Here is a 26,704-nt window from a genome sequence, read left to right on the forward strand (position 1 = left end):
GCTCAGGTGGTGACAGCATGTGATCTGGCATTTCTGGCTCTCCTTAAGTACTTAGACCTCTGCAGGAATCACAAGTGCCATCATTCCCTAAGTGTACAATCTGTTTGAAATTACCTGGGGTAAAAAAGAATTCTCATTGCCGACGCCAAGGGCGCAAGTGAAGTTTGTAGCCCTTCACTCTGTGTCTTCTGTATTTCAGCCACTGCTCCACAGGGCTGGCCAGCTCCACTCTGCACAGCTAGTCAAGCAATCCTGTGGACAGCTGGAGTCCTCTCTAGAGACGGGCATCCATAACAGTCTTTATAACTTCATTGTCCCGGAGGCTCAATAGCAGCAACTGGACTTCATTTCAATCTATAAAACCATGTCTTGGCATGTGCTTCTCTCCTCTCACCAGTATTGAGCCAGGGGTCTACCCTGATTCATTGAACAATATGAAAACCATAACCCCCTAACAGCTGTACTGGGACTGCCTGCACTGAGGTGATATTTTATGCTGCATTACACCCGCAGCAGGCAAAAAGGAAGAGTTATACGATCCTATAACCTACCAATCAGCTCAAAGCTCTCTGACACACTGGACAAAGATTTTGCTTCCTGAATACTTTTGGGTGTATCTTACAGATTTTGGGCTGCAGGAGAATCACCACAAAATTTCCCTGTCATGCACCAATTTTTTTGAAATCACCTATATTTGTTATTTTTATTCATAATTCAAGTCAGATTAACTGATGCTAAGACTAAAGAAGGCATTTTTGATGGTCCACAAATCAAACAGATCACTTATGACAAGCAAATCGAAGAACTTCTAGTGGGACTGGAAAAAATCACATCGAAGGCATTCAAGCATGTTGTTGAAAACTTCCTTGGCAACTACAGAGCACCAGGCTGTGTGCAGCTGGTTGACAACATGCTTGAAGTATACAAAACCATGAAGTGCAACATGTCACTAAAGATTTGTTTTCTACATTGGCGCTGTCAGTGACAAGCACAATGAAAGGTTTCACCAGGACATTACAGTGATGGAGAAACAGTATCAGGGTAACTGGAATCCATCAGTGCTGGCTGATTATTGTTGGACACTTCAGCGAGAAGGCTCAGATACTGAGTACAAATGAAAATCATCAACAAAACATTTTTAGCTTAGTTGAACTATTGCAAAGCATCAGCACTATTATGTAATTAATCGCATTATATTCAATAAAAGTTAATTTCTTGTTTCTCCAAATTCCTATGTGATACAAGTAGTCTGAAATTATATTTGTGTTCAGCTTCAAGCTGAACACAAGTCTATCACAAGCAAAACGAAACATCTGTGTAAACAACACTTTCGACAAAAAAAATGTTGTATAGTGTGACTTGCTCAGCAATACCCAGTTTAGGTTTCACCAGATCTACTTGAATCCAATCTTCATCACACCCTCAGTCCTAAAATGGCTCAAAGAGCTAAATTGCAGAGGTGAGGATGGCAGCCCATGACATCCATCAACTGATTAGTCATCAGGAAAACACTTACAAATCTATGGGACTAGACAATGTACAAATGTGCAAAAGCAAATACAGAAAAAATAGCTTTTTTCCCCAATCTTTTTATTAATATCAAAATGTTAAACATAACATAGTATTAATACAAAGCTATTGGGATTACATTGTTAATAATTAGCATATATAAATAAACTCAGTTAACACACGGATATTAAACCTCCCAAAATCTTACAGCATACGAATATAAGAAAAAAAAATGCAGAAGTAGCATGAAAAAAGAAAAGGAGAAAAAAAACAAAATACCCCAAAAAGAAAACTAATCTAGACAATACTAATCAACTAAACTAAAGAAAAGAAAAAATCATGGGCTGTTGTGTTACGTCAAACAGGACCATTAGTGTCATTAACTCCGCTCCTCCCTCCATACATGTGAAAGAAATAGAATAGATTTGGAAAAGGTCAAATTACATCATATGGAAGTGTTGAATAAATGGCCTCCAAGTCTTTTCGAATTTAATACAAGGATCATAAATGACACTTCTAATTTTTTCTAAATTTAAACACAACATAGTTTGAGAGAACCAGTGAAATGTAGTGGGAGGATTAATCTCTTTCCAATTCAGCAAAATGGATCTTCTAGCCATTAATGTAACAAATGCAATCATCTGACAAGCTGAAGAAGTTAAATGATTTGGTTCTATCATTGGTAAACCAAAACTTGCAGTAATAGGGTGAGGTTGTAAATCAATACTCAGCACAGTTGAAATAATATCAAAGATATCTTTCCAGTATTTTTTCAGAAAAGGACATGACCAAAACAGACAGGAAACAAAGAGTAGGGATTAATGGGTCCTTTTCAGAATGGCAGGCAGGGACTAGTGGTGAACTGCAAGGCTCGGTGCTGGGACCACAGGTATTTACAATATACATTAATGATTTAACTGAAGGGATTAAAAGTAACTTTAGCAAATTTGCAGATGACACAAAGCTGGGTGACAGTGTGAAATGTGAGGAGGATGTTATGAGAATACAGGGTGACTTGGACAGGTTGGCAGATGCATGGCAGATGCAGTTTAATGTGGATAAATGTGAGGTTATCCACTTTGGTGGCAAGAACAGGAAGGCAGATTACTATCTGAATGGTGTCAAGTTAGGAAAAGGGGAAGTACAACGAGATCTAGGTGTCCGTGTTCATCAGTCACTGAAAGTAAGCATGCAGGTACAGCAGGCAGTGAAGAAAGCTAATGGCATGCTGGCCTTCATGACAAGGGGAATTGAGTATAGGAGCAAAGAGGTCCTTCTGCAGTTGTACAGGGCCCTGGTGAGACCACACGTGGAATATTGTTTACAGTTTTGGTCTCCAAAGGAAGGACATTCTAGCTATTGAGGGAGTGCAGCGTAGGTTCACGAGGTTAATTCCCAGGATGGCGAGACTGTCATATGTTGAAAGATTGGAGCGACTGGGGTTGTATACACTGAATTTAGAAGGATGAGAGGGGATCTTATTGAAACATATAAGATTATTAGGGGATTGGATAAGCTAGAGGCAGCAAACATGTTCTCGATGTTGGGGGGAGTCCAGAACCAGAGGCCACAGTTTAAGAATAAGGGGTAGACAATTTAGAATGGAGTTAAGGAAAAACTGAAGGGTCTTGGCCCGAAACGTGGACTGTACCTCTTCCTAGAGTTGCTGCCTGGCCTGCTGCATTCCCCAGCAACTTTGATGTGTGTTGCTCACACAGAGGGTTGTGGTTCTGTGGAATGCTCTGCCTCAGAAGGCAGTGGAGGCCAATTCTCTGGATTCTTTCAAAAAAGAGTTAGGTAGAACTCTTAAAGATAGTGGAGTGAAGGGATATGGGGAGAAGGCAGGAAAAGGGTACTGATTGTGGATGATCAGCCATGATCACAGTGGATGGTGGTGCTGGCTCAAAGAGCTAAATGACCTACTCCTGCACCTATTGTCTATTGTCTATATGAGTTAAAGAAGCTATCTCAGTGTGACATCTATCACATACTGGATTTATATGAGAGTAATAACAAGCTAGTTTATCCTTAGACATATGAATCCTATGTACTACTTTAAACTGTATCAGTGCATGTTTAGCACATATAGAGGAAGAATTAACTAATTGAAGAATTTTTTCCCATTTTTCAATAGGTAAAGTAAGCTTAAGTTCCCTTTCCCAATCATTCTTAATTTTATTAGATAAGTCTGGACATTATTTCATAATTATATTATAAATAGTTGTTATTACACCTTTCTGAAAAGGATTTAAATCTAAATATTTTTCCAAAATATCCGTTGGATACTGAATAAAATAATCTTGATTGTCATGGAGCCTAAGGTTGCACAGCACAGAATTTGGCCCTTCAGCCCATCATAACCATGCTGTACATTTCTCTATCTATGGTAATCACAATTGTCCACATTAGGTCTGTGTCTTTCAATGTCTTGTAAGAGGCCAATGACCCCAGGGCAGAACACTGAACCACCTTCTGTTGCTTTATCATTGACTTTCCTTCCATCAGAGTGTGGGTGTTCACATTGCTTGAGGTTCACAACTTCTCAACAAGTGAAGCAGCACATGTCTTCATGTGGTAAGACCTGGACACATGTAGGTCCTGCTAGGCACACCTACCATTAACCAGTTGTGCTACAAAAGTCTAACCCACCTTCCTTTGACCTCCGTGTGAAACCAGGGATCTTATAGAGTTGGCGTTTAACTCACCTGAAGTAGCCACGTATATAGTGTGGCTAAAGAGCAGGCCAGAGTCATGAAGCCTTGCCTCCTGAGAGCCTAGAGCCTTTTCACCATCTACAAGACATAATTTCCACTTGCCTGGATGCGTACAGATGCCACATGCAAGCAGCTCAATGGATTGTCACCTCACCTACCATCTGAAACAATCATTCTCTCTCTCCCCAATGGCTGAGAAATAGAAAGCAAAAGGACATGGTTGGTAATTCCTGCTCTGATATCATACAGTTTTCAGAGTTAACCTTCAGCTGCAGGAGACATTGCCCCATGTTTACAGGAAGATTGCCTCAGTCTTTTTTTTCTTTATCAATCTTTTTATTAATTTAAAAAAGGTACATATATACAAACAAGAGGAGAATTATCTCAAATATCTATATCGATAACAATACATATAGAAGGTAAAATAAACATTAACAAGATCATACATAGTAGTAATCTAATAATATATAATAAAAAAGATAATTCTCCTCTTATCATTTCATAAAAAGAAAAAAAAGATCAAGAAACTTTCCTAATTTTTATATATAGAAAAAAGAACCCCACTATTCTCTATAAACAAAAACAAAAAGTAAAAAAAAAGAAAAAGAAGAAAAAGGGAACTGTGCAGCCCACACTGAGAGTAAAAGCAAGAAAAAAGAGAAACTTTCTGATCAAACCCAAAATTTCGAGAATGTACCTGGAGGAGCAATAAATCAAACCATATGAAAATCTTGAATAAAAGGTCGCCAGGTTTCTTCAAATTTAACGGATGTATCAAATGTCCGACTTCTTATTTTCTCTAAACTTAGACAGGACATAATGGAGGAAAGCCAATAAAAAACAGTAGGTGGATTAGGATCCTTCCATTTAAGCCAAATGGCTCTCCTAGCCAATGAAGTTATAAAAGATTGCCTGAGTCTTAACAAAGTATGCGGTCAGATATTGAGTATTCTTAACACAGCCAACTCCAGCTGACGTAGCCCATATAATTGAAGTGTTTCTTTGTGTTCAGCTGGGAAAAAATGCTGTACCAGAAGTCCAGAGGTGGAATCTCACCACCAGAATCTTCCAGCCTCTTCCGCCTCCCCAACTGTCTGTTGTTGCTCAGTCACAAATCTTTGATTTATGGAGTGTGTGTCTGTCTGTCTGCTTTTGTGTTAGTCCTACCCATTGCTATCCCTGTCCTGAGACCATATCATGAAGCAGTGTCTGCCCTATGTGGTCCCTGGTATGCTTCTATCAACTCTAATCTGTATCTAAGCCACATCACTCAATGTGCTGGAGTGTAACAGAACCAGATCTTTCTTTTTCAATCTTTTTATTGTTTCAAAATTAAACATAACAATAATAGTAATGATACAGAGAGCTCGGGATTACAATAATAACAGTTAACATGAACAAGCACAGTTTCCAAGTAACAAATATAGTTTAGCCTCCCAATCTCAAGTAACTGACCATGAAAAAGATATTTTATAAAGAGAAAAAAAAAGAAAACCCCCTAAACTAAAGAAAAACTAACTAAAAAAACAAAAACAAAGCTTGGGCTATCATATTACATCGGCTAAAATTATTATTTGTCGTTAACTCCACTCCTCTATACATGTACCAAAAAAATTGTTACAAAGGATTCAGAAAGAGTCAACTTACATCATATGAAAATATTGAATAAATGGCCTCCAAGTTTCTTCAAATTTAGCCGAAGGATCCATAGTACCACTCCTAATCTTTTTTCCAAGTTTAGGCATGCTATCGTTTGGGAAAACCATTGAAATGTAGTGGGAGATTAGTGTCGTTCCATTTAAATAAAATGGATCTTCTGGCTATTAATGTAACAAATGCAATTAGACGACAAGCTGACAAGGATAAACGACTAGAGCCTATCACTGGTAGTTAAGATTTCAGTAATAGGGTGAGGTTCTAAATCACTATGCAGAACTACTGAAATTATATCAAAAAGATCTTTCCAATATTTTTCTAGAACAGGACAAGACCAGAACATATATGTCAAGGAAGCTACCTCAAATTTACATCTATCACAAACAGGATTTATGTGGCAATAAAAACGAGCTCGCTTATCCTTGGACATATGAGCCCTGTGAACCACCTTAAATTATATCAAGGCGTGTCTGGCACACATTGAGGAAGTATTGACTAATTGAAGAATTTTTTCCCATTTCTCTGTGGATAAAGATATTTGAAGTTCTCTTTCCCACTCATACTTAATTTTATCAGATGTACCTAGACATATTTTCGTAATCAGATCATAAATATTTGCTATTAAACTCTTCTGACAGGGGTTTAAACGTAATTTTTCTTCTGTAACTTCAATTTGATGCGATATCAGAAAAATAGATAAATTAGTGTTCAAAAAGTTACTAATCTGTAAATATCTGAGAAAGTGTGATCTAGGCAAATTATATTTATTAGACAACTGTTCAAAAGATATAAAACAATCATCCATGAATAAATCATGAAAACATGTTATTCCCTTTATTTTCCATAAAAGAAAAGCTTGATCAATTCTAGATGGTGGAAAGAAAAAAATTAGATATAATAGAACTTGACAGGATAAATTTGTTCAATCCAAAGAATTTACAAAATTGAAACCATATTCGTATTGTGTGTTTAATTATTGGATTTATCATTTGTTTATTCAATTTAGTAAGTGCAAAGGGAAGCGCAGCTCCTAGAATAGAAGCCAATGAAAAACCATGTACAGACTCCCGCTCGAGGTTCATCCATCATGGACATTGAGTTTCATCCAGCTCTTGTGTCCAAAACGTTAAATATCAAATGTTTATTGCCCAGTAGTAAAATCTAAGATTCAGCAAAGCCAACCCACCTTTTTTTGATTTCTGTAAATATTTCTTACTTAACCTGGGATTTCTATTCTGCCATATATATGAAGAAATTTTAGAATCAGTAATATCAAAAAAAGATTTAGAGATAAAAATTCTACCGCCTAAAATAGATACAAAAATTTAGGTAAAATAATCATCTTAATAGTATTAATTTGACCAATCAAAGATCAGGACAAAGGGGACCATTTAGTAAACATTTGTTTAACATGATCAATTAAGGGTAAAAAATTAACTTTAAATAGATCCTTGTGCTTCTTAGTAATTTTAACACCAAAATAAATAAAATAATCAGTAACTAATCTAAATGGCGATTGTCTATAAATTGGAACTTGCATATTTAATGGGAAAAGCATACTGTTATTAAGATTCAATTTATCACCAGAAAAACTACTAAACTGAGCAAATAGTGTTATTACTGCAGGGATGGATTTCTCTGGGTTAGAGATATATAGTAACAGGTCATCTGCATATAGTGATACTTTATGCATTCCATTCCCAAGAATAATGCCAAATATATTAGGTGAGTCATGAATAGCAATTGCCAAGGGCTCCAGGGCAATATCAAATAGTAAAGGGCTTAAAGGACAGCCCTGTCTAGTACCTTGAAAAAGCCTAAAAAACGGGGATCTCTGATTATTGGTAAATACAGCGGCCAGAGGTGTACGATATATCAATTGAATCTAGGATATAAATTTTGGGCTAAAATTAAATTTCTCAAGTATACCAAATAAATATTCCCACTCAAGTCTGTCAAATGCCTTCTCAGCATCAAGAGAAATAACACATTCTGGAGTTTTAACTGAAGTAGTGTATACAATGTTCATTAGCCTCCTAACATTAAAATGTGAATAACAATTTTTAATAAATCCTGTCCGATCTTTGGAGACAATTTGTGGTAGTACCTTCTCTATTCTAATTCCTAATATTTTAGAAAAAATTTTAGAATCCACATTCAACATAGATATATGTCTATATGATGCACATTCAGTGGGATCTTTATCTTTTTTAGGAATTAAAGAGATAGATGCTTCATAAAAGGATTGTGGTAACTTACCTACAGATAAGGAATCTTTAAAAATTCTACATAACCAGGGAGAAAGTACATCTGAAAAAGATTTATCAAATTCTACTGTATACTCATCCGGGCCAGGTGCTTTACCAGAATTCATCGAAATAATTGCTTTCCTTATTTCCTCTTTAGTAATGGGTGCATCTAATGTTAAGCGTTCATCGGCTTGTAATTTCAGAATATTTAGTTTCCTTAAAAGTTCATGCATTATGGTAGGATCATCAGAAAATTCTGATTGATATAAATCGGTATAAAATTCTTGAAAAGATTTATTAATTTCATTATCATCAGTTGTCAATTTAACATCCCTTCTACAAACTTTATTAATCTGATGTTTCGCCAAAGCAACTTTCAATTGATTAGCCAGTAATTTGCCCGATTTATCACCATGTATGTAAAATTGAATCTTAATTTTAAGTAATTTATTTTCAATTGGGGAAGTTCAACTCCCTCTTTATAAAACTCCAAATTAGGAGCAATGGAATATTTTTTATCAATTTCTTTAATCTTAGCCAATGTACGTATTTCACTATTATACGTTTTATCACTCCAGCAGAGTATGAAATAATATGCCCGCAAGTACATGCTTTAAAGGTATCCCATAATATCCCACTGGAAATTTCTTCCGTTGAGTTAGATGAAAAGAAAAATGCAATCTGTTCTTTAATAAAATTATCAAAATTTAAATCTTGAAGCAAAATAGAATTGAACCTCCATTGTCTAGTACTAAAAATTGTATCCCTAAATTTAATTGATAATTTCAAAGGCACATGGTCGGAAATGCCGATTCTATCATACTCACAGGTAGTAACAAATGAAACTAATCAAGAATCAATAAAAAAGTAATCAATTCTGGAGTAATTATGATATACATGAGAAAAGAAAGAGAACTCTTTATCATTAGAATTTAAAAATCTCCAAATATCTAAAATTCCCGAGTCTACTATAAAGGAGTTAATAAAAATAGCAGATTTGTTTGGAAGTGCCTGATTGGGTGCAGACCTATCCATCATAGGATTCAAACAACAATTAAAATATCTCCCGTTATTAACATATATTTATTTAAATTAGGAAGAGATACAAATAAATGTTTAAAAAATTCAGGATAATCAATATTTGGTACATAAATATCAATCAAAACTACTTTTTTGTTATAAAGTAAACCAGTAATTAATAGAAATCTACCATATGGGTCTGAGATTATATCATAATGAACAAATGAGATCAAAGAGTCTATAAAAATGGAAACACCTTTCACTTTGGTTGATGAGTTTGAATGAAACTGTTTTCTATTCCAAACCTAAAAAAACACTGATTTTCCTCCTTCCTCACGAGTCTCCTGCACAAAAATAATCTGAGCATTCAATCTCTGAAAATCTTTAAAAATCTTCTTCCATTTAATTGGATGATTCAAACCATTCGTGTTCCATGAAACAAAGTTAATAATATTATCCATTTTCCTCAAATAAACCATATGGTAAGTAAAGGATTAACCAAATTGCACAGGAAACTCACAAATCAGGAAGAGAAACAAAAGTTTAAAGAGGAACTGGAAGTTACGACAATACAGATATTTTTGTAGTTTCAAGTCAGCCCAAGTGTGAAAAACTAAAGTAAAAATAATCCCTCCCCTTCCCACAAAGCCCCAAAACCCTGGCCAATAGGCAGCCAGTAAACTAACTAAGAGCCACCCAACCCCCATCTCCCTGACGGCAAATCTCCAATTATAAAAATAAAATAAAAACCACCCATAGTCTGAACATTACAAGTGGAATCCCAAACACAGATGAAAAAAAAACAATCCTTTCCAGACCATTTTAAAAGACCTGGTCTTAAGAAATAAAACAGATTACACTCTTAATAATATTTCAAAAAAAATCAAATGATCACCAAGTCAAAGTCTTAATAATTTTCTCAAATGGACCTTTAAAAATAAAAGAAAATTAAAATAATCAAGGAAAAGAAAAGGGATATTAACATAGAGCAGATATGAGCGAAAACAAAATACCAGAAGACTCAGCCCAAGGCCAAGGCTCTACAAATGTAAAATGTCCAAATCTATATGCTGATTATTAACTAATAAACCAGATGTATACAAACTCAAAAGAACAGTAAAGTAATTAAACATCTGAGCTCAAGGAATGTTCTTCAACAAATTGTTGTGCGTCGTCCACGGTTTTAAACCATTTAAATGAATTGTCGAGTAAAACTACTCTTAAGCGGGCGGGGTATAACAATGCCAGGTGAAAGTTCCTTTGATATAATTCCGACATCACCGAGCTAAAATGCAATCTTTCTTGGAATACCTCAGGGCAATAATCTTCAACCAAATGAAACTTCAGATTTTGATGAACGATAATTCCTTTCCGACGAGCAAGTTGGATTAAGTGCTCCTTAGTACTCACATAGTGAAACTGGAGAATTACAGGATGCGGACGCAATTCTTTTGAGGGTTTTTGTTTTAACAATCGATGGGCGAAATCAAGTACCGGAGGGGAAGGGAAGACCTCCGATCCAAAGACTTCCATTAAAAATTGAGAGAAAAATTTAGTAAAGTCCCTGCTCTCAACGTCTTCACTGAGTCCTATTATTCACAAACTCTGTTTGCGACTACGACTCTCCAGATCAATAATCTTGGCTTTATACTGCTCTAATGTATGAGTAGTCGAATTTAATTTCTTTTCCAAAGAATTCATTCTGGAGTCCATCTGTTTCCCCGCTTCAGTAAGCTCTGAAATTTGCCGTTGCTGTTTTTCACTTGCTTTTCCAAGTGCTATCGATTTACTTTTATTCTCCGTCAATATTGCTTCCAATGTAACGAATTTCTTGTCGAGTTTTTCATCCAATAAATTCGAGATAGCTTGCAAAGTAAGTTGAGGCTGTTTAGACTGTTCAAAAGTACCTTCCTTCTTCCCGTTTCCATTTTCAGTTTCTTTGCCTTCGACTAATGTCTTTCTTTGTCTAGACATTTCCGTCGATTAAAGTTCAAAATTATGGCATATAAAGGTATTAAAGACACTTTAATATATATAATAGAAAGGTGATAGAAAAATTGAAAAAAGTCCAGAGTCCAGCCAAAAATGATCTACTCCATCTAGCGCCGCCAAGAGAGAACCAGATCTGATGCTAACTGTTTCTCTATGTATAGCGGCATGCTCACATTCTGCTTTTCCTTTCAGGTTCCTATCCTCGGCTATCACTCAGTTTTCGGATCAAGAGAAACATTGGATACTTCATTCTGCAGACTTACATGCCATCAATCCTCATCACTATCCTCTCCTGGGTCTCCTTCTGGATTAATTATGATGCCTCTGCTGCACGAGTAGCCCTGGGTAAGTGCCCTGAAGCGGAATGAGCAAATTAAAATTCTGAAAACCTCGTCTCAATCAGGCTCACTGACATTGGAAGTCTTTCCTGGTTGCATTCCATAATATGCAGGTGGATTGGGAAAATCGGGTTGGTGCTGGATCCCAAGAAGGGGAATTTGTAAAATGCCCACATGATGGCTTTTTAGAGCAGCTCGTGGTAGAGCCCACTAGGGGAGCAGCTATTCTGGATTGGGTGTTGTGCAAGAAACTGGAATTGATTAGAGAGCTTAAGGTAAAAGAACCCTTTGGGGAAAGTGATCATAATATGACAAATTCACCCTGAAATTTAAGAAGGAGAAGCTAAAGTCAGAATTATCAGTATTACAGCAGAGTAAAGGGAATTACAGAGACATGAGAGAGGAGCTGGCCAAAGTTGATTGGAAGGGGACACCAGCAGGGATGACGACAGAGCAGCAATGGCTGGAGGCTCTAGGAGCAATTCAGAAGGTACTGGATAAATGCATCCCAAAGAAAAAGGCATATTCTAAAGGTAGGCTGATACAATTGTTGCTGACAAGAGAAGTCAAAGTCAACATAAAAGCCAGAGAGGGCATGTAATGGAGCTAAAATTAATGGTAAGTTAGAGGATTGGAAAGCTTTTAAAAACCAACTGAAGGAAACTAAAACAAACATAAAGAAAGAAAAGGTGTAATACAAAGTTAAGCTAGCCAATAATATAAAAGAGGATACCAAAAGTTTCTTCAGATATATAAAGTGTAAAAGAAAGGTGAGAGTAGACTGCTGGAAAATGATGCTGGAGAGGTAGTAATGGGGGTCAAAGAAACAGTGGGAAAACTGAATAAGTATTTTGCATCAGTCCTCACAATGGAAGCCACTAGCAGTATGCCAGAAGATTGAGAGTATTGGGGCAGAAGTACATGAAGTTGCTATTACCAGGGAGAAGGTGCTTGAGGAGCTGAAAGGTCTGAAGGTAGATAAGTCACCTGGACCAGGTGGTGTACACCCAGGCTTCAGAAAGAGGTGACTGAAGAGATCATGGAGGCCTTAGTAATGATCTTTCAAATATTACTGGATTCTGGAATGGTTCCGGAAGCCTGTAAAATTGCAAATGTCACTCCATTCTTCAAGAAGGGAGACAAGCAGAGGAAAGGAAATTAAAGGCCAGTTAGTCTGACTTCAGTGGTTGGAAAGTTATTGGAGTCGATTGTTAAGGATGTGGTTTTGGGTTACTTGGAGGCACATGATATAGGTCACAGTCAACATGGTTTCCTTCAGGGGAAATCTGGCCTGATAAGTATGTTGGAATTCTTTGAAGAAATAATAAGCAGGATAGACAAAGGAGAATTGGTGGATGTTGTGTACTTGAATTTTCAGAAGACTTTTAACAAGGTGCCACACATGAGGCTGCTTAACAAGTTAAGAGCCCATGACATGACAGGGAAGATTCTAGCATGGATAGACTGCTGGCTAATTGGCAGGAGGCAAAACATGGGAATAAGTGGTGCCATTTCTGGTTGGCTGCCAGAGACTAGCGGTCTTCTTCAGGGGGGCTGTGTTAGGACCGTTTCTTTTTACATTATATGTCAATGATTTGAATGATGGAATTGATAGCTTTGTGGCAAAGTTTGCAGATGATATGCAGAGTGGTGGAGGAGCAGGTAGCGTTGAAGAAGCAGAGAGGCTACAGATGGACCTACACAGATTAGGAGAATGGGCAAAGAAGTGGCAGATGGAATACAGTGTCAGGAGGTGTATGGTTATGCACTTTGGTAGAAAAAATAAAAGTGTAGACTATTTTCTAACTGGAGAGAAAAATTGAAAAAGCAAATCTGAGGAGCAAAGGGACTTGGGAGCCCTACAGGATTCCCTAGAGGTTAATTTGCAAGTTGAGTCAGTGGTGAGGAAGGCAGATACAATGTTAGCATTTATTTCAAGAAGATTAAAATATAAAAACAAGCATGTAATATTAAGGCCTTTATAAGGTGCTGGTGAGGCTTCATTGGAGTACTGTGAGCAGTTTCAGGCTCCTTATTTAAGAAATGATGTGCTGACACTGGAGTGGGTTCAAAGGAAGTTCACAAAAATGATTCCAGGCTTGAAAGACTTATTGTATGAGGAGTGTTTAATGGCTCTGGGCCTGTACTCGGAGGAATTCAAAAGAATGAAGGGCTATCTCATTGAAACCTACCAAATCATGAAAGGCCTTGATAGAGTAGATTTGGAGAGGATGTTTCCTGTGGTGGGGGAGTCTAAGACCAGAGGACACAGCCTCAGTATAGATGGACATCCATTTAGAACGGCAGTGAGGAAGAATTTCTTTAGCCAGAGAGTGGTGATTCTGTGGAATTCATTACCATAGGTGGCTGTGGAGGTCATTTAGGTATATTTAAGTCAGAGGTTGATAGATTCTTGTTTAGTCAAGGCATGAAGGGATTTGGGAGAAAGCAGGATGTTGGGGCTGAGAGAGACATGGATCAGCCATGATGGAATGGCAGAACAGACTTGATGGGCCAAATGGCCTGATTCTGCTCCTATATCTTATGGTATAATGGTCTTCCTGCCCATGCTTCACAGCCTGGACACATCCCATAATGTCCACTGTGAACTTTAATTTACAATCCTGTCCGTGTAGAGTTTGCACATTCTCCCCTTGACAGTGTGAATTTCCCTGAGTGCTTTGGTTTCTTCCCACATCCCAAAGACGTGGGTTTGGTGGGTTTCGTAGCTGCTGTAAATTGCCCCTGGGGAGTGGGTGAGTGGGAGAATTCACATGTACTTGATGAGAATGTGGAATTTAAAAAAAACAAGATGAGTGTAAATATTGGTATGGAGTGGATGGGCTCGTGTTTGCGAGATGAGTGTAAATATTGGTATGGAGTGGATGGGCTCGTGTTTGCGAGATGAGTGTAAATATTGGTATGGAGTGGATGGGCTCGTGTTTGCGAGATGAGTGTAAATATTGGTATGGAGTGGATGGGCTCGTGTTTGCGAGATGAGTGTAAATATTGGTATGGAGTGGATGGGCTCGTGTTTGCGAGATGAGTGTAAATATTGGTATGGAGTGGATGGGCTCGTGTTTGCGAGATGAGTGTAAATATTGGTATGGAGTGGATAGGCCGCAGGGCCGGTTGCTGTGCCATATGATACTGAATTCAGCATTTGAATGGTCAGCACTGGAACTCCAGCTGATCTCAACTAAATTAGTGATTGCTCTTCATACAAAATATCTGCCAGTATTTTGGAAAGTGCTGAGAAGAAGAGAAGTGTAAAATAAGTACGAAGTGTTTGAGGTATTTTCCCTCAGTGCCCAAGGAGCTTATTATAGTTCCCTCACTGTTTGCATTACAGGAGTCACAACTGTCCTGACAATGACCACAATCAACACCCACCTCCGAGAGACCCTCCCCAAGATCCCATACGTCAAGGCCATTGACATTTACCTGATGGGCTGCTTTGTGTTTGTCTTTCTGGCCTTATTGGAGTACGCCTTCGTCAACTACATCTTCTTCGGCAAGGCGCCAACGCAGCAGAGGAAACCAATGGGAAAAGTCAGCAAAAACAATGCAGAGAGGGGCCGGCTCACAAACACTGGGGTGAGTGTGTCGTTATCTTGACAAAGTGAGATCCTGGAACATAGAGGCTGGGCTCAGCTAGGGTTTGTCTTGAAGCCACCCCTTTCATTCAGTTTCCTTTCACTTCCTAGGGCCTAGTTTGACCATCTCAGCCTGGAAAATGCCATGACTCTGAATTCCGAACCATTCTCTCTGATTCTAGCCATTATTGACTGCTCCTTATCCTAAAAAATATGCCTGCATAGTACAAAGAAAAGTGAAGTAAATCATCTTCACTTTTTTATTACAGAGCTCCTAAATGTGGAGGAGTCTGGGAGCCTGAACGCATGGAAAGGTTAGCACTCAGAAAGAGCAAAGAGTTCGGAACTCTAGCAGAATGGTCTTGCTAAGAGACTTAAATAAAAAATTTGCAGGGGTAATTAGAACAATAAATATTCAGGGATGTAGTGCAGAGTTGAAAGAATAATAGGGTTGTCATTGTAGTGGATTTTTAACTTTCCTAATATAAGCTGTGATTTCTATACTGCTAAGGGTGGAATTAAATAAATTCACAAAAGTCTCCTTGGGCAATATAGAGAGGCCCTGCTAAGGAGAGTGCAAAGCTTGACCCCCTCTTCAGTAATAGTGTGGCCCAAGTGACTGACTAGGTGACTAACACTTTGGGAGCGGTGACCAAAGTTTTATTAATTTTAAGTTATTTGTTTAAAGTATCAGAACTTGTTCAAGTTGTGAACTGGGACAAGGCAAAGTTGATGGTTTGAGACAGGAGCTTACAAAGGTCGATTGCAGTAGGTTGTTTACAGGCAATGGGAACAAAGGCAAATGGGAGATTTATAGTGATGAGGTGAAGAGAGTTTGAGGTCAGTATGTTCCTGTGAGAGTGAAGGGCAAGGCTGATAGGAGTAGGGAACCCTTGATGACGATGGTTATTCATGCGCTGGGCAGGAAAAAGAAGGAAACATGGGTCAGGTGGAGGTAGTTGGAATAAAGTGAATCCTTGAAGGAGTGTAAGGGCTGCAGCAGTGTACTCAATAAGGATATCAGGAGGGCTTAAAAAAGGGGCATTAGAGAACTTTGGCAGGGAAAGGAAATTCTAAAGAGATTTTATAATTATATTAAGAAAAAAGAGTAAATGGAAGAGACAATACACTTGAAGCGTCTGCTTTTATATTCATTTCTCCCAATTCAAATATTGCAGTATCCCAAAGACTACTCGTTCAGCCGGTAATTTGACACACCACAGTCAGTCTCAGTCTCTCTCTCTGTCTCTGTCTGTCTGTCTGTCTGTCTCTCTCTCTCTCTCTCTCTCTCTCTCTCTCTCTCTCTCTCTCTCTCTCGTGGCGAGATTTTACACATTAAAAAACATACAAACCATTCACACTTTAAACCATTCCAGAAAATCTCCTGTTCTCAATGGTTAAACCGTTACCAAAATATTCAGTTCAATCGTTAACATTGAGGAAGTGTGTTACTCCAAACCTTTAAAATAAAGAAATGTTGGAAATTATTCACAAACAAGAGAAAATCTGCGGATGCTACTCATTGTGCGCAAGTAAACAACATTCAACAAGTTTAAAGCTTGAAATCCCCACATTAACCAAATTATATTCTGACCCTTTGTAACTCCAGTCTCTGATTTTTGTTTGGAATTAAATTAAATGAACTGTCCTCTGTACAACTCCAAAGATAATGACCCATGTGATCACAGCTTAGGGCTAAGGCACTTTCTAGCACTGTGTTATTTCCCTTATAAAATCTCTCTGCTGGCTTCTCTCCTGACCCTCATTTCCCCACACAATATCCTGTGTATTTTCTCAGAGAAAACAATTTAGCTGCCTCTGGGGTATTCCTAAAGATAAAATCGAGCTCCCGCGCTTTCTTTTCCCGTGCTCTGATCATTTCCCTAAGTACCATGCCTCAGTATGTGTATGGACACTGGGATCAAACAGTTCCAACATTTTATTTAGATCCGTCGGTGCTAGGAGACACCAATGTACTTAACCATCTATTTGCGGGTTCTGGCTGTTAATGATTGCGATCTAACATTGATCCATACACCCTTGGAACACCATCTACAGACGGTGTGTTCTCCTTTCCTCTGGTAACATTTACGTAGCTTATCTATTGTGTCCCCATTGTTGTTGCCCATAATCGCATTCTTTAACTCCTCATTTTATTCTCCTGGCATGTTGTTGCTTTTCTGGCAAAGTGCAGTGTATGTTCGAATAATCAATCTTCTTTGTTCGGCATCATCATGTATTGTTCTCTGGTAACTAATCGTTTGAAACAGTTCCCTAGTATCATGCCCGGGTATATATATCCTGATATCCTCAGCAAATCACACACGCCTGATCTTACCCCATCCTCTCGCCACCCTACGAGGGATAGGGTTCCTCTTGTCCTCACCTACCACCCCACCAGCCTCCGCATCCAGCACTTAATTCTCCGGAACCTCCACCACCTCCAATGGGATCCCACCACCAAACACGTCTCTCTCCCACCCCCCCACACACACTTTCTACTTTCCACAGGGTGCTCCCTAAGTGAATCCCTTGTCCATTCGTCCCTCCCCACTGATCTCCCTCCTGACACTTATCCTTGCAAACAGAACAAATGCTACACATGCCCCTACACATCCTCCCTCGCTACCATTCAGAGCCCTAAACAGTTCTTCCAGGTGAGGCGACACTTCGCCTGTGAGTCTGTTGGGGTCATATACTGTGTCTGATGCTCCCAGCGTGGCCTCCTGTATATCAGTGAGACCCGACGTAGACTGAGAGACCATTTCGCCAAGCACCTATACTCAGGAAGAAGCAGGATATCCCAGTCACCACCCATTTTAATTCCACTTCCCATTCCCATTCCAATATGTCCATCCATGGCCTCTTCTGCTGTCGCGATGAGGCCACACTTCTTCCCTGCCCATCGCCTCCCTCTGGTAGGAGAGGGAAAAGGGGATGGGAATGGTGAGAGGGTGGCGGGGAGGCATTACCGAAATTTGAAAAATCAATGTTCATGCCATCAGGTTGGACGCTACCCAGACGGACTATAAGGTGCTGTTCCTCCAACCAGAGTATGGCCTCACTTTGCACTTATCACCTTGTGTTTCTCTCTCCCCTCCCCCACCTTTTAAATCCACTCCTCATCTTTTTTTTCTCCAGTCCTGCTGAAGAGTCTTGGCCCAAAACGTCGACTAGACTTTTTTTCCACAGATGCTGCCTGGCTTGCTGAGTTCCTCCAGCATTTTGTGCGTGTTGCTTGGATTTCCAGCATCCGCAGATTTACTCTTGTTTGTTCCTGAACAATACCTCTTTATTGCTGCACCCCAAACGGTGTAGTGTATGTTATATTCTGGTTTTGAACTCCTGCCCTGGCTCTGATAGTCACAATGGGAGCCAATCGTGCCGTCAGTAGCACAGGCTCTTTTTGATTGTCCTGGGATGGACATCCTCTGTCTAGTCTCCTTATCTGCTAAATCTTGTCAAACCATGTTTCCATGTTCATCCTGCTTCCCTCTTTCAGATCCAAAGGCACATATTACTCCTCTCTGTGCAGCAGGTTAGTCCTGCAGCTTTTGTATCTGCTTTAAACACTGTATGATCACTGGTCTTACTTCTCTTTTCGGAAACTGATTTCTGTATCACATTTATAGCTGCTTTTAAATCACTGCACTGTTTCTTTAATTCCTCGACCCGGCTGTTAACTAAATTGTTTTCTTCTTCCCATTTACTCCTTTCTTTAACCAATTTCTCACACTTCAGCTGAAATTGGTTCATATACACCAGATCCCTACTTCTCTATCCCTGCAAATTGGTAACTTTTCCCTTAAGAGTTTCTACCTCCTACTTTAATCTATGCTCGTTTACCTTAGTTTCTTGTTGATATTCCGGCATTTCACGTTGTAATCTATCTTGCTCGGCGTCAGCTTTTTGCCGATATCCTTTTAAATCCTCCATGAGGTAGCCCGCTGCTACTGGTTTCAGTGGCTGCTTAATTCCCTGTCTGACAATTTCCCTTTGGCAATTTTAAAAAGAGCTGAGCCGCCTCCATCACTGCTGTGTCCATCATACTCTCCCGTATTGTGGCCATTTCCTAATATGTACTTCTGGAGGAATCCCCTCCAACCAAAACAATCCAAGTCCTCCGGACTGACAACTGTTCCTGAATTCTTCATCCTGGGTATGTTCTAGCAAACTACCCAGCCCCAGATCTCTGTTTCTCACCCAAGTGGTCCAGCTCGAGTCTCCTGCAGATGGTGAGATTGATTTTCAAGTCCCCAACCGGGACGCCAATTCTGTTACAAGAATTCTACCCCTTGTAATAATGATCAGAGGGACACAGAGAGAATCTGTATCCACCAACAGTATCTTTATTGTATCAATGGAAGAACATGTGAACTTCACAACTGAATATGTATGTGCACACCTCCTGACGTCCCCTGAACAGTCAAAGAGCAGCAAATATAATACCGGTTACATTGGCGATAGTTGTCCTCCTATCTCAAATAATAACGAGGCAGCCTATAGAGGAGAAGCCATCACCCTGATACAGTGGTGTCATGAAAACAACCTCTTCCTCAATGTCGCAAAAACAAAGGAGCTGGTTATAGACTACAGGAGGAATGGAGACAGACTACCCTATTGACATCAATGGATCTGGGGTTGAGAGGGTGAACAGCTTTAAGTTCCTCGGCATATACATCACTGAGGATTTCACGTGCTCTTTCACAACAGTGCCTCTTTCACCTCAGACAGTTGAAGAAGTTTGGTGCGGGCCCCCAGATCCTAAGAACTTTCTACAGGGACGCAATTGAGAGCATCCTGACTGGCTACATCACTGCCTGGTATGGAAACAGTACTTCCCTCAATCGCAGCACTCCGCAGAGAGTGGTGCGGACAACCCAGCGCATCTGTAGATGTGAACTTCACACTATTCAGGACATTTACAAAGACAGGTGTGTAAAAAGGACCCGAAGGATCATTGGTGACCCAAGTCACCCCAACCACAAACTGTTCCAGCTGCTACCATCCAGGAAGTGGTAGCGCAGCAGAAAAGCCAGTACCAACAGACTTCATCCACCAGGCCATCAGAATGGTTAATTTATGCTGACACAACTGTATTTCTATGTTATATTGACTGCCCTGTTGTACATACTGTTTATTACAAATTACTATAAATTGCACATTGTACATTTAGATAGAGGGATAAGGTAAAGATGTCTACTCCTCGTACATGAAGGATGTAAGTGATAACATCAATTCAGAGTTGCCGCCGCCAGCACACTTGAAGCATCCGCTTTTATAGTCATTTCTTACCAATTCAAATATTGCATTCTAATGCCATTGGCTACAGGTCATGTGTCTGACCCTCAGCACCTTGTTATTGGCTCTGTTCCAGACCAGCATCAACTTATTATCCTCTTCCCAGCAAGTGACAATCGATAATTTAGGGTTTTTTGTTCACAATCAGACACCAGCTTGAATCACACAGACCAGACACGCACACTATCATTCACAAACCTGCATGTTATATCCAACCAAAGAACACCTCCCAAGTAACTTCTTATTTGGAAATGATCCCTAGTTCAACAGATTACCTGCGGCATTATTGTGTCGACTTTAAAACACTGATCAAGCGAAGCAACTTTAAATCGAAATGGAGAACTGAGTGTCTTCATAAAATGGCAGCCTCCATCTCCTCCCTCATGGTAAGGACAAAGACAATTGGTCAGTCTGCTTCCACTGTCCTTGATTCATTTGTATTCACTGATTTGTAGGCTGTAGTTCTTTCTGGCCAACACCATTTCATTGTCTCTTCACTCAACCCTGGAACATCTGGGCAGCAAATATACATACAGCGGGATTCTCTTCATCGACTACAGATCGGCATTCAATACTATCACCCCTCAAAACTAATCAATAAGCTTTAAGACCTTGGCCTCAATACTTCCTTGTGCAACTGGATCCTCGATTTCCTCACTTGCAGACTCCAGTCAGTTTGGATTGCCAGCAACATCTCCTCCATGATCTCCATCAGCACAGGTGCAGCTCAAGGCTGTGAGCTTAGCCTCCTGCTCTACTCGCTTTACATTTGTGACTCTGTGGATAAGCACAGCTCCAATGCCATATTTGAATTTTCTGATTACACCGCCTTTGATTCACGGGCCAAATCAAAGGTGGTGATGATTCAGCAAACAGAAGGGACATCAAAAATTTGGGTGAAAGGTGCCACAACAACAACCTCCCACTCAATATCAGCAAGACCAAGGAGCTGATTGTTGACTTCAGGAGGAGGAAACTGGATGTTCATGGCCCGGTGCTCATTGGGGGATCAGACGTGGACAGGGTCAGCACATTTGAATTCCCCCATGCTACTATTTCAAAGGATCTGTTCCACATCCAGCACATACTGTAAATGCCACTGAAACAAAAGAGCAGCAGCTCCCCCACTTTCTTAGAAGTTTGTGAAGATTCAGTAGGTCAAACTTTTATAGATGAGTGATGGAGAATATATTGATTGGTTGCATCATTGTATGGAAACACCAATGTTCTTGAACAGGAAATCTTACAAAATGTAGTGGATATGGCCCAGTCCATCACAGGTAAAGCCCTCCCCACCATTGAGCACATCTACACGGAGCATTGTCATAGGAAAGCAGCGTCCATCATTGGGAACCCCTCACCACCGAGGTCATGCTCTCTTTTCACTGCTGCCATCAGGAAGAAGATGCAAGAACCTCAGGACTCACACCAGCAGGTTCAGGGAAAGTTATTACCCGTCACCCATCAGGCTGCTGAACCAGAGGGATTAACGTCATTCAGATTCATTTGCTCCATTGTCGAAATGTTCCCACAACCTATGAACTCAATTTCAAGGTCTTTTTGTGTCATGTGATAGATAGATTGATAGGTAGACAGACAGACAGTCTGATAGATAAATAATTTCTTTTGTTTTCTTTCTTTTCATATTTACAGTTTCTTGTCTTTTTCATACTGGTTGACTGCCCTGTGGGTGTGGTCTTTCAGTGATTCTATTATGGTTATTGGATTTATTGAATATGCCCACAAGAAAATGAATCTCAAGTTCATATATGGTGACATATACGTCTTCTGATAACAAACTTATGAGATTCATTTTCTTGTGGGCATATTCAATAAGTCCTATAACCATAATACTTGCTTGTCCAACAAGAGAGAGTATCTCAACGTCTACCTTGTAAAGCTGTCTACATGTTTGAATAAGACCACACCATTCTTCTAAACTCCAGAGAACACGGACATAAACTGTCTCCCCTCTTGCAAAGGATAACCTTTCTCTTCCAGGAAATAACCTAGTGAATCTCCTTTGGACCCCACTGATAGCGGGTTATACCTGATTTCAGACTATGCTGATTGTTGACAGCTTCTAAGAGCTGACTGTGCAGAGCACTCTAAGGACTCCGGGTGATTGCAATTTGTCTTGCCAGTGGGTTGCTTTTTACGGAAGATTGTGCTGCTGGTGGCTGTCAGCTTATTGCAGGGTGTGATAATTGTGGGAACCCCTGTGATTCCATTTAGTGTTGGTGTGAGCAGCACTGATCCAGCTGCAGACTGCGTACAACATTTGATCACAGGTTCTGCCAATTTAGGGAAGAACCCAAATGCAGATTTACAGTTTATGGGTAATACTTCACTGCGGAATTGGTGATTCATGAATAATACGTAATGGCAGATTTTGCTAGTTACGGGGCAATCCCAGTTGTACGTAGATGGTGCCAGTACTGATTACAGAATACTGAGACTGGTGGGGGCAGTATCTGATTGGAGATTGCGCCACTTGCAGGCAGCTTCTAAGACTGGATAATGGCTCATTTCTGACCACAAATTCTGTGGATTGTGAGCATTCCTTACGCAGATTTTGCCAGTTGTGTGCAGCTGTTGGTGTAGATTGAGTGACTACAGACTGCAGATTATGTTAACTATTCTGTCCTGTTTGCTGATTTTGCACAATATCTTACTGCAGATCTCACTAATTATAGTCAGCCGCTGATTGCAGATTTGAATTATTGCTGGCAATCGAGTTGCAGGGACGAGAGACTGTGGCAGCATCCCATTTCAGAGGATTCTGATAGCAAGCAGTGCAGATTATGCTGACTGTGGGTCTCACATTATTGCATTTTGTGCCAATTGAGGGACAGCTCTAGAATACAAATAGTGAAAAAGATTTGACTCCAGATGCTGCCAATTCTGCAATTACCTGGATAGTTCTGCATTTTATGTCAGAAGAATAAAGGTGCAGTTTTATTTTCTAAATGGGAAGAGAATTCAGAAATCAGAAGTGCACAAGGGACTTATGAGCCCTATTTCAGGATTGATTCCCTGAAAGTTAATTTGTGGTGGAGTCTGTAGTAAAGAAGGAAAGCGTTACGTTAGCAGACATTTTGTTATGACCAGAACATAAAAATAAGAGTGTACTGCTGAGGCCTTGTAAGGAGCTGGTCAGACCACACTTGGAATATTGTGTGCAATTTTAGGCCCTGTTGCTAAGGAAAAGATGTGCTGGCCCTGGAGAGGAGGTTCACAAGAATTATTCCAGGAATGAAAGATGTACCGTAGGAGAAGTATTTCATGTCTCTGGGTCTGGACATGATGGAATTCAGAAAGATGAGGAAGGATTTCACTGAAACCTACTAAATACTGAAAGGCCTGGATAGAGTGGGTGTGGAGGGGATGTCTTCAGTAGTAGGGGAGTCTAGGATAGAGGGCACAGACATCTTAAAATGAGACAAGAAGAAATTTCTTCAGCCAGAGGGTGGTGAGTCTACAGAATTCATTGCCACAAAAGGCTGTGAAAGCTGTGATTGGGTCTATTTAAGACAGATATTGAGAGGTTCCTGATTGGAAAAGAGGTTAAGGGATGCAAGGTTGAGGCATGGAAATGGGGTTGGCAAAAAAAAATGTCAGCCATGGTTGGATGTCAGAGCTGCAGGCCATATGGTCTAATGATGCTGCTATATCTTATAATTCTTTCCCAGCTCACATCCTGGGAGTTACTCCTGACTAGAAACTGAGCTGGAGTAGCCCCATACAATATGGCTACAAGAACAGGTCAGATGCTCGGAGTATTGTGGTGAGTGTCTCACCTCCTCACTCCCAAAAGCCCATCCACCATCCATAAGGCTCACTGCTGGAGTGTGATGGAGCACTCTCCACTTGCCTAGATGAGTGCAGCCTCGACAACACCCAAGAAACTCAACATCATACAGGACATAGCATCCCACTCAATTACACCTATCCACAACTATTAACCCTTTTCACCAACACACCATATCAGAATGAGAATCAGATTTATTATCACTGGCATGTGTCATGAAATTTGTTAACTTAGTAGCAGCAGTTCAATGCAATACACGATATAGAAGAAGAAGAAAAAGGTAATAATAATAATGAATCAATTATAGTATACGTATATTGAATAGATTAAAAGTTGTGCAAAAGCCAAATAATATATATTTTAAAAAGTGAGGTAGTGTTCATGGGTTCAATGTCCATTTAGGAATCGGATGGCAGAGGGGAAGAAGCTGTTCCTGAATCGCTGAGTGTGTGCCTTCAGGCTTCTGTACCTCCTACCCGATGGTAACAGTGAGAAAAGGGAATGCCCTGGGTGCTGGAGGTCCTTAATAATGGACGCTGCCTTTCTGAGACACCGCCCCTTGAAGATGTTCTGGGTACTTAGTAGGCTAGTGCCCAAGACGGAGCCAACTAAATTTACAACCCTCTGCAGCTTCCTTTGGTCCTGTGCAGTAGCCCCCCACCACCACCACCACCCCCATACTAGAATGTATGTCTGTCAGAATGCTCTCTACGGTACATCTATAGAAGTTTTTGAGTGTATTTGTTGACATACCAAATCTCTTCAAACTCCTAATGAAGTATAGTCGCTGTCTTGCCTTCTTTATAACTGCATCAATATGTTGGGACCAGGTTAGGTCCTCAGAGATCTTGACAACCAGAAACTTGAAACTGCTCACTTTCTCCACTTCTCATCCCTCTATGAGGATTGGTATGTGTTCCTTCATCTTACCCTTCCTGAAGTCCATAGTCAACTCTTTCATCTCCCTAAGAGGACTGTAGGTACACAGGACATAGCAGCCCACTTGATAACACCCATCCACAACCCTCTTCACCAACACACCATAAGAACATAGCAGCCCTCTCGATAACACCCATCCACAACCCTCTTCACCAACACACCATAAGAACACCCGCCCACAACTATTAACTCTCCTCACCACTGACACACAGTAGCAGCAGTTTGCACCATCTGCAGACGCACTGCAGCAGCGCACTAAGACAGCACAATCCAAATCCATAAGTTCTACCAGTAGAAGAGCAAGGGCAACAAAAACATGGGATACCAACACCAGAAAGTTCCTCTCAAAGCCACACACCATCCCGACTTGGAAATATATTGCCATTCCTTCACCCTTGCTGGGTCAGAATCCTGGAACTGCCTCCATGAGAGGATCATGAGTATATAATATGGACACCTCATGGACCACAGCAGCTGATAACCACCTTCTCATGGACAACTCGGGAGGGGCAAATGAATGCTGACTCAGCCTGCCAAGCCCACGTCACATGAATGAATGAACAAAACGTGGACAGAAATGACATTGACCAGGTTTCCTAACTGAGCTAGTCCCAAAAATCTGCATTTGGCCTATTTCCCTCTGAACCTGTCTAAATGTCTTTTAAATGTGGTAATTATACCTACCTTTGTCAATTCATTCGGAATACCCTCCGTGCTCTGTGTGAAAAAGTTGCCTCTCAGGTCTCTTTTAAATACTTCCCCCCTCACTTTAAACCTATCCCCTCTAGTTTTGGACTGCCTAACCTGGGAAAGAAAATCTGTAGCTATTCACCTTACCAATGTCCTGTATGACTTAATAAATATCCATAAGGTACCCCTCAATTTCCTGTGCTCCAGGGAGAATAGTCCCAGTTTATTCAGCATCTCTATCTACCTCAAGTCCACCAGTCCTAGTAATATCCTTGTAAATCAATTTCAGTATCATACCAGTTTAAGTAGCACTGGATATATGGATCATCATTTTGCTTCTGTGTTTAGTCAGTAAGTCACATTAGATGAGATCAAAAATTTATGAAAGTCATTACAATTAAAATGGAAAGGTAATTATTAAGGTAATGAAGTCGAGGAGTTTAATATCCTTAGTATAGATGGATTGTATCTGCACAAAATAAAGTAATTTCAGGAAGGTATATGGTATATACTTAAAAGAATTACTAGAAAAGAGACAATTTCTTTACCACCTGGTGGACAGCTAATGTGATTTTTATATATGAAATGGGAAGTAGATCATGTCTAGCAAACTCTATCACACTTAATTTATCATTAATGGCATCAAAAAAGTGACATCTACTCAAAAATAACTAGAAACTAAGACCATACGGAAGTGAATTCCACAGGAAGGCAGGATCACCTTGAAGAATTAAAAGGGTGAGTGGATAGGGTTAATGTGATGAGAGAATGTGCTTGGGTTTTCTGGAGGCCTTTGAGAGCAGGCTGATGACCAAGACCAGGATATGTGAAATCAGGAGATGAGCAGTAAAAGGGAAAGTATATTGGCTGCAAAACAATAAAAACTAGA

General features: G+C 40.0%; 1 protein-coding gene across 1 annotated transcript in view; it reads left to right on the plus strand.

The window, feature by feature from the left end:
- The window catches only part of gabrb4 (gamma-aminobutyric acid type A receptor subunit beta4), a 163,006-nt gene that overhangs the window by 131,792 nt on the left and 4,510 nt on the right, over positions 1-26,704 (plus strand). The window contains exons 7-8 of the mRNA XM_072270462.1: positions 11,333-11,485; positions 14,831-15,075. Of these exons, the coding sequence (XP_072126563.1) occupies positions 11,333-11,485; positions 14,831-15,075 (398 nt within the window). The remainder of the gene's footprint in view (positions 1-11,332; positions 11,486-14,830; positions 15,076-26,704) is intronic.

The sequence above is a fragment of the Mobula birostris genome, chromosome 10 (genome assembly GCF_030028105.1).
Source record: "Mobula birostris isolate sMobBir1 chromosome 10, sMobBir1.hap1, whole genome shotgun sequence".
NCBI classification, from domain to species: Eukaryota; Metazoa; Chordata; class Chondrichthyes; order Myliobatiformes; family Myliobatidae; genus Mobula; species Mobula birostris.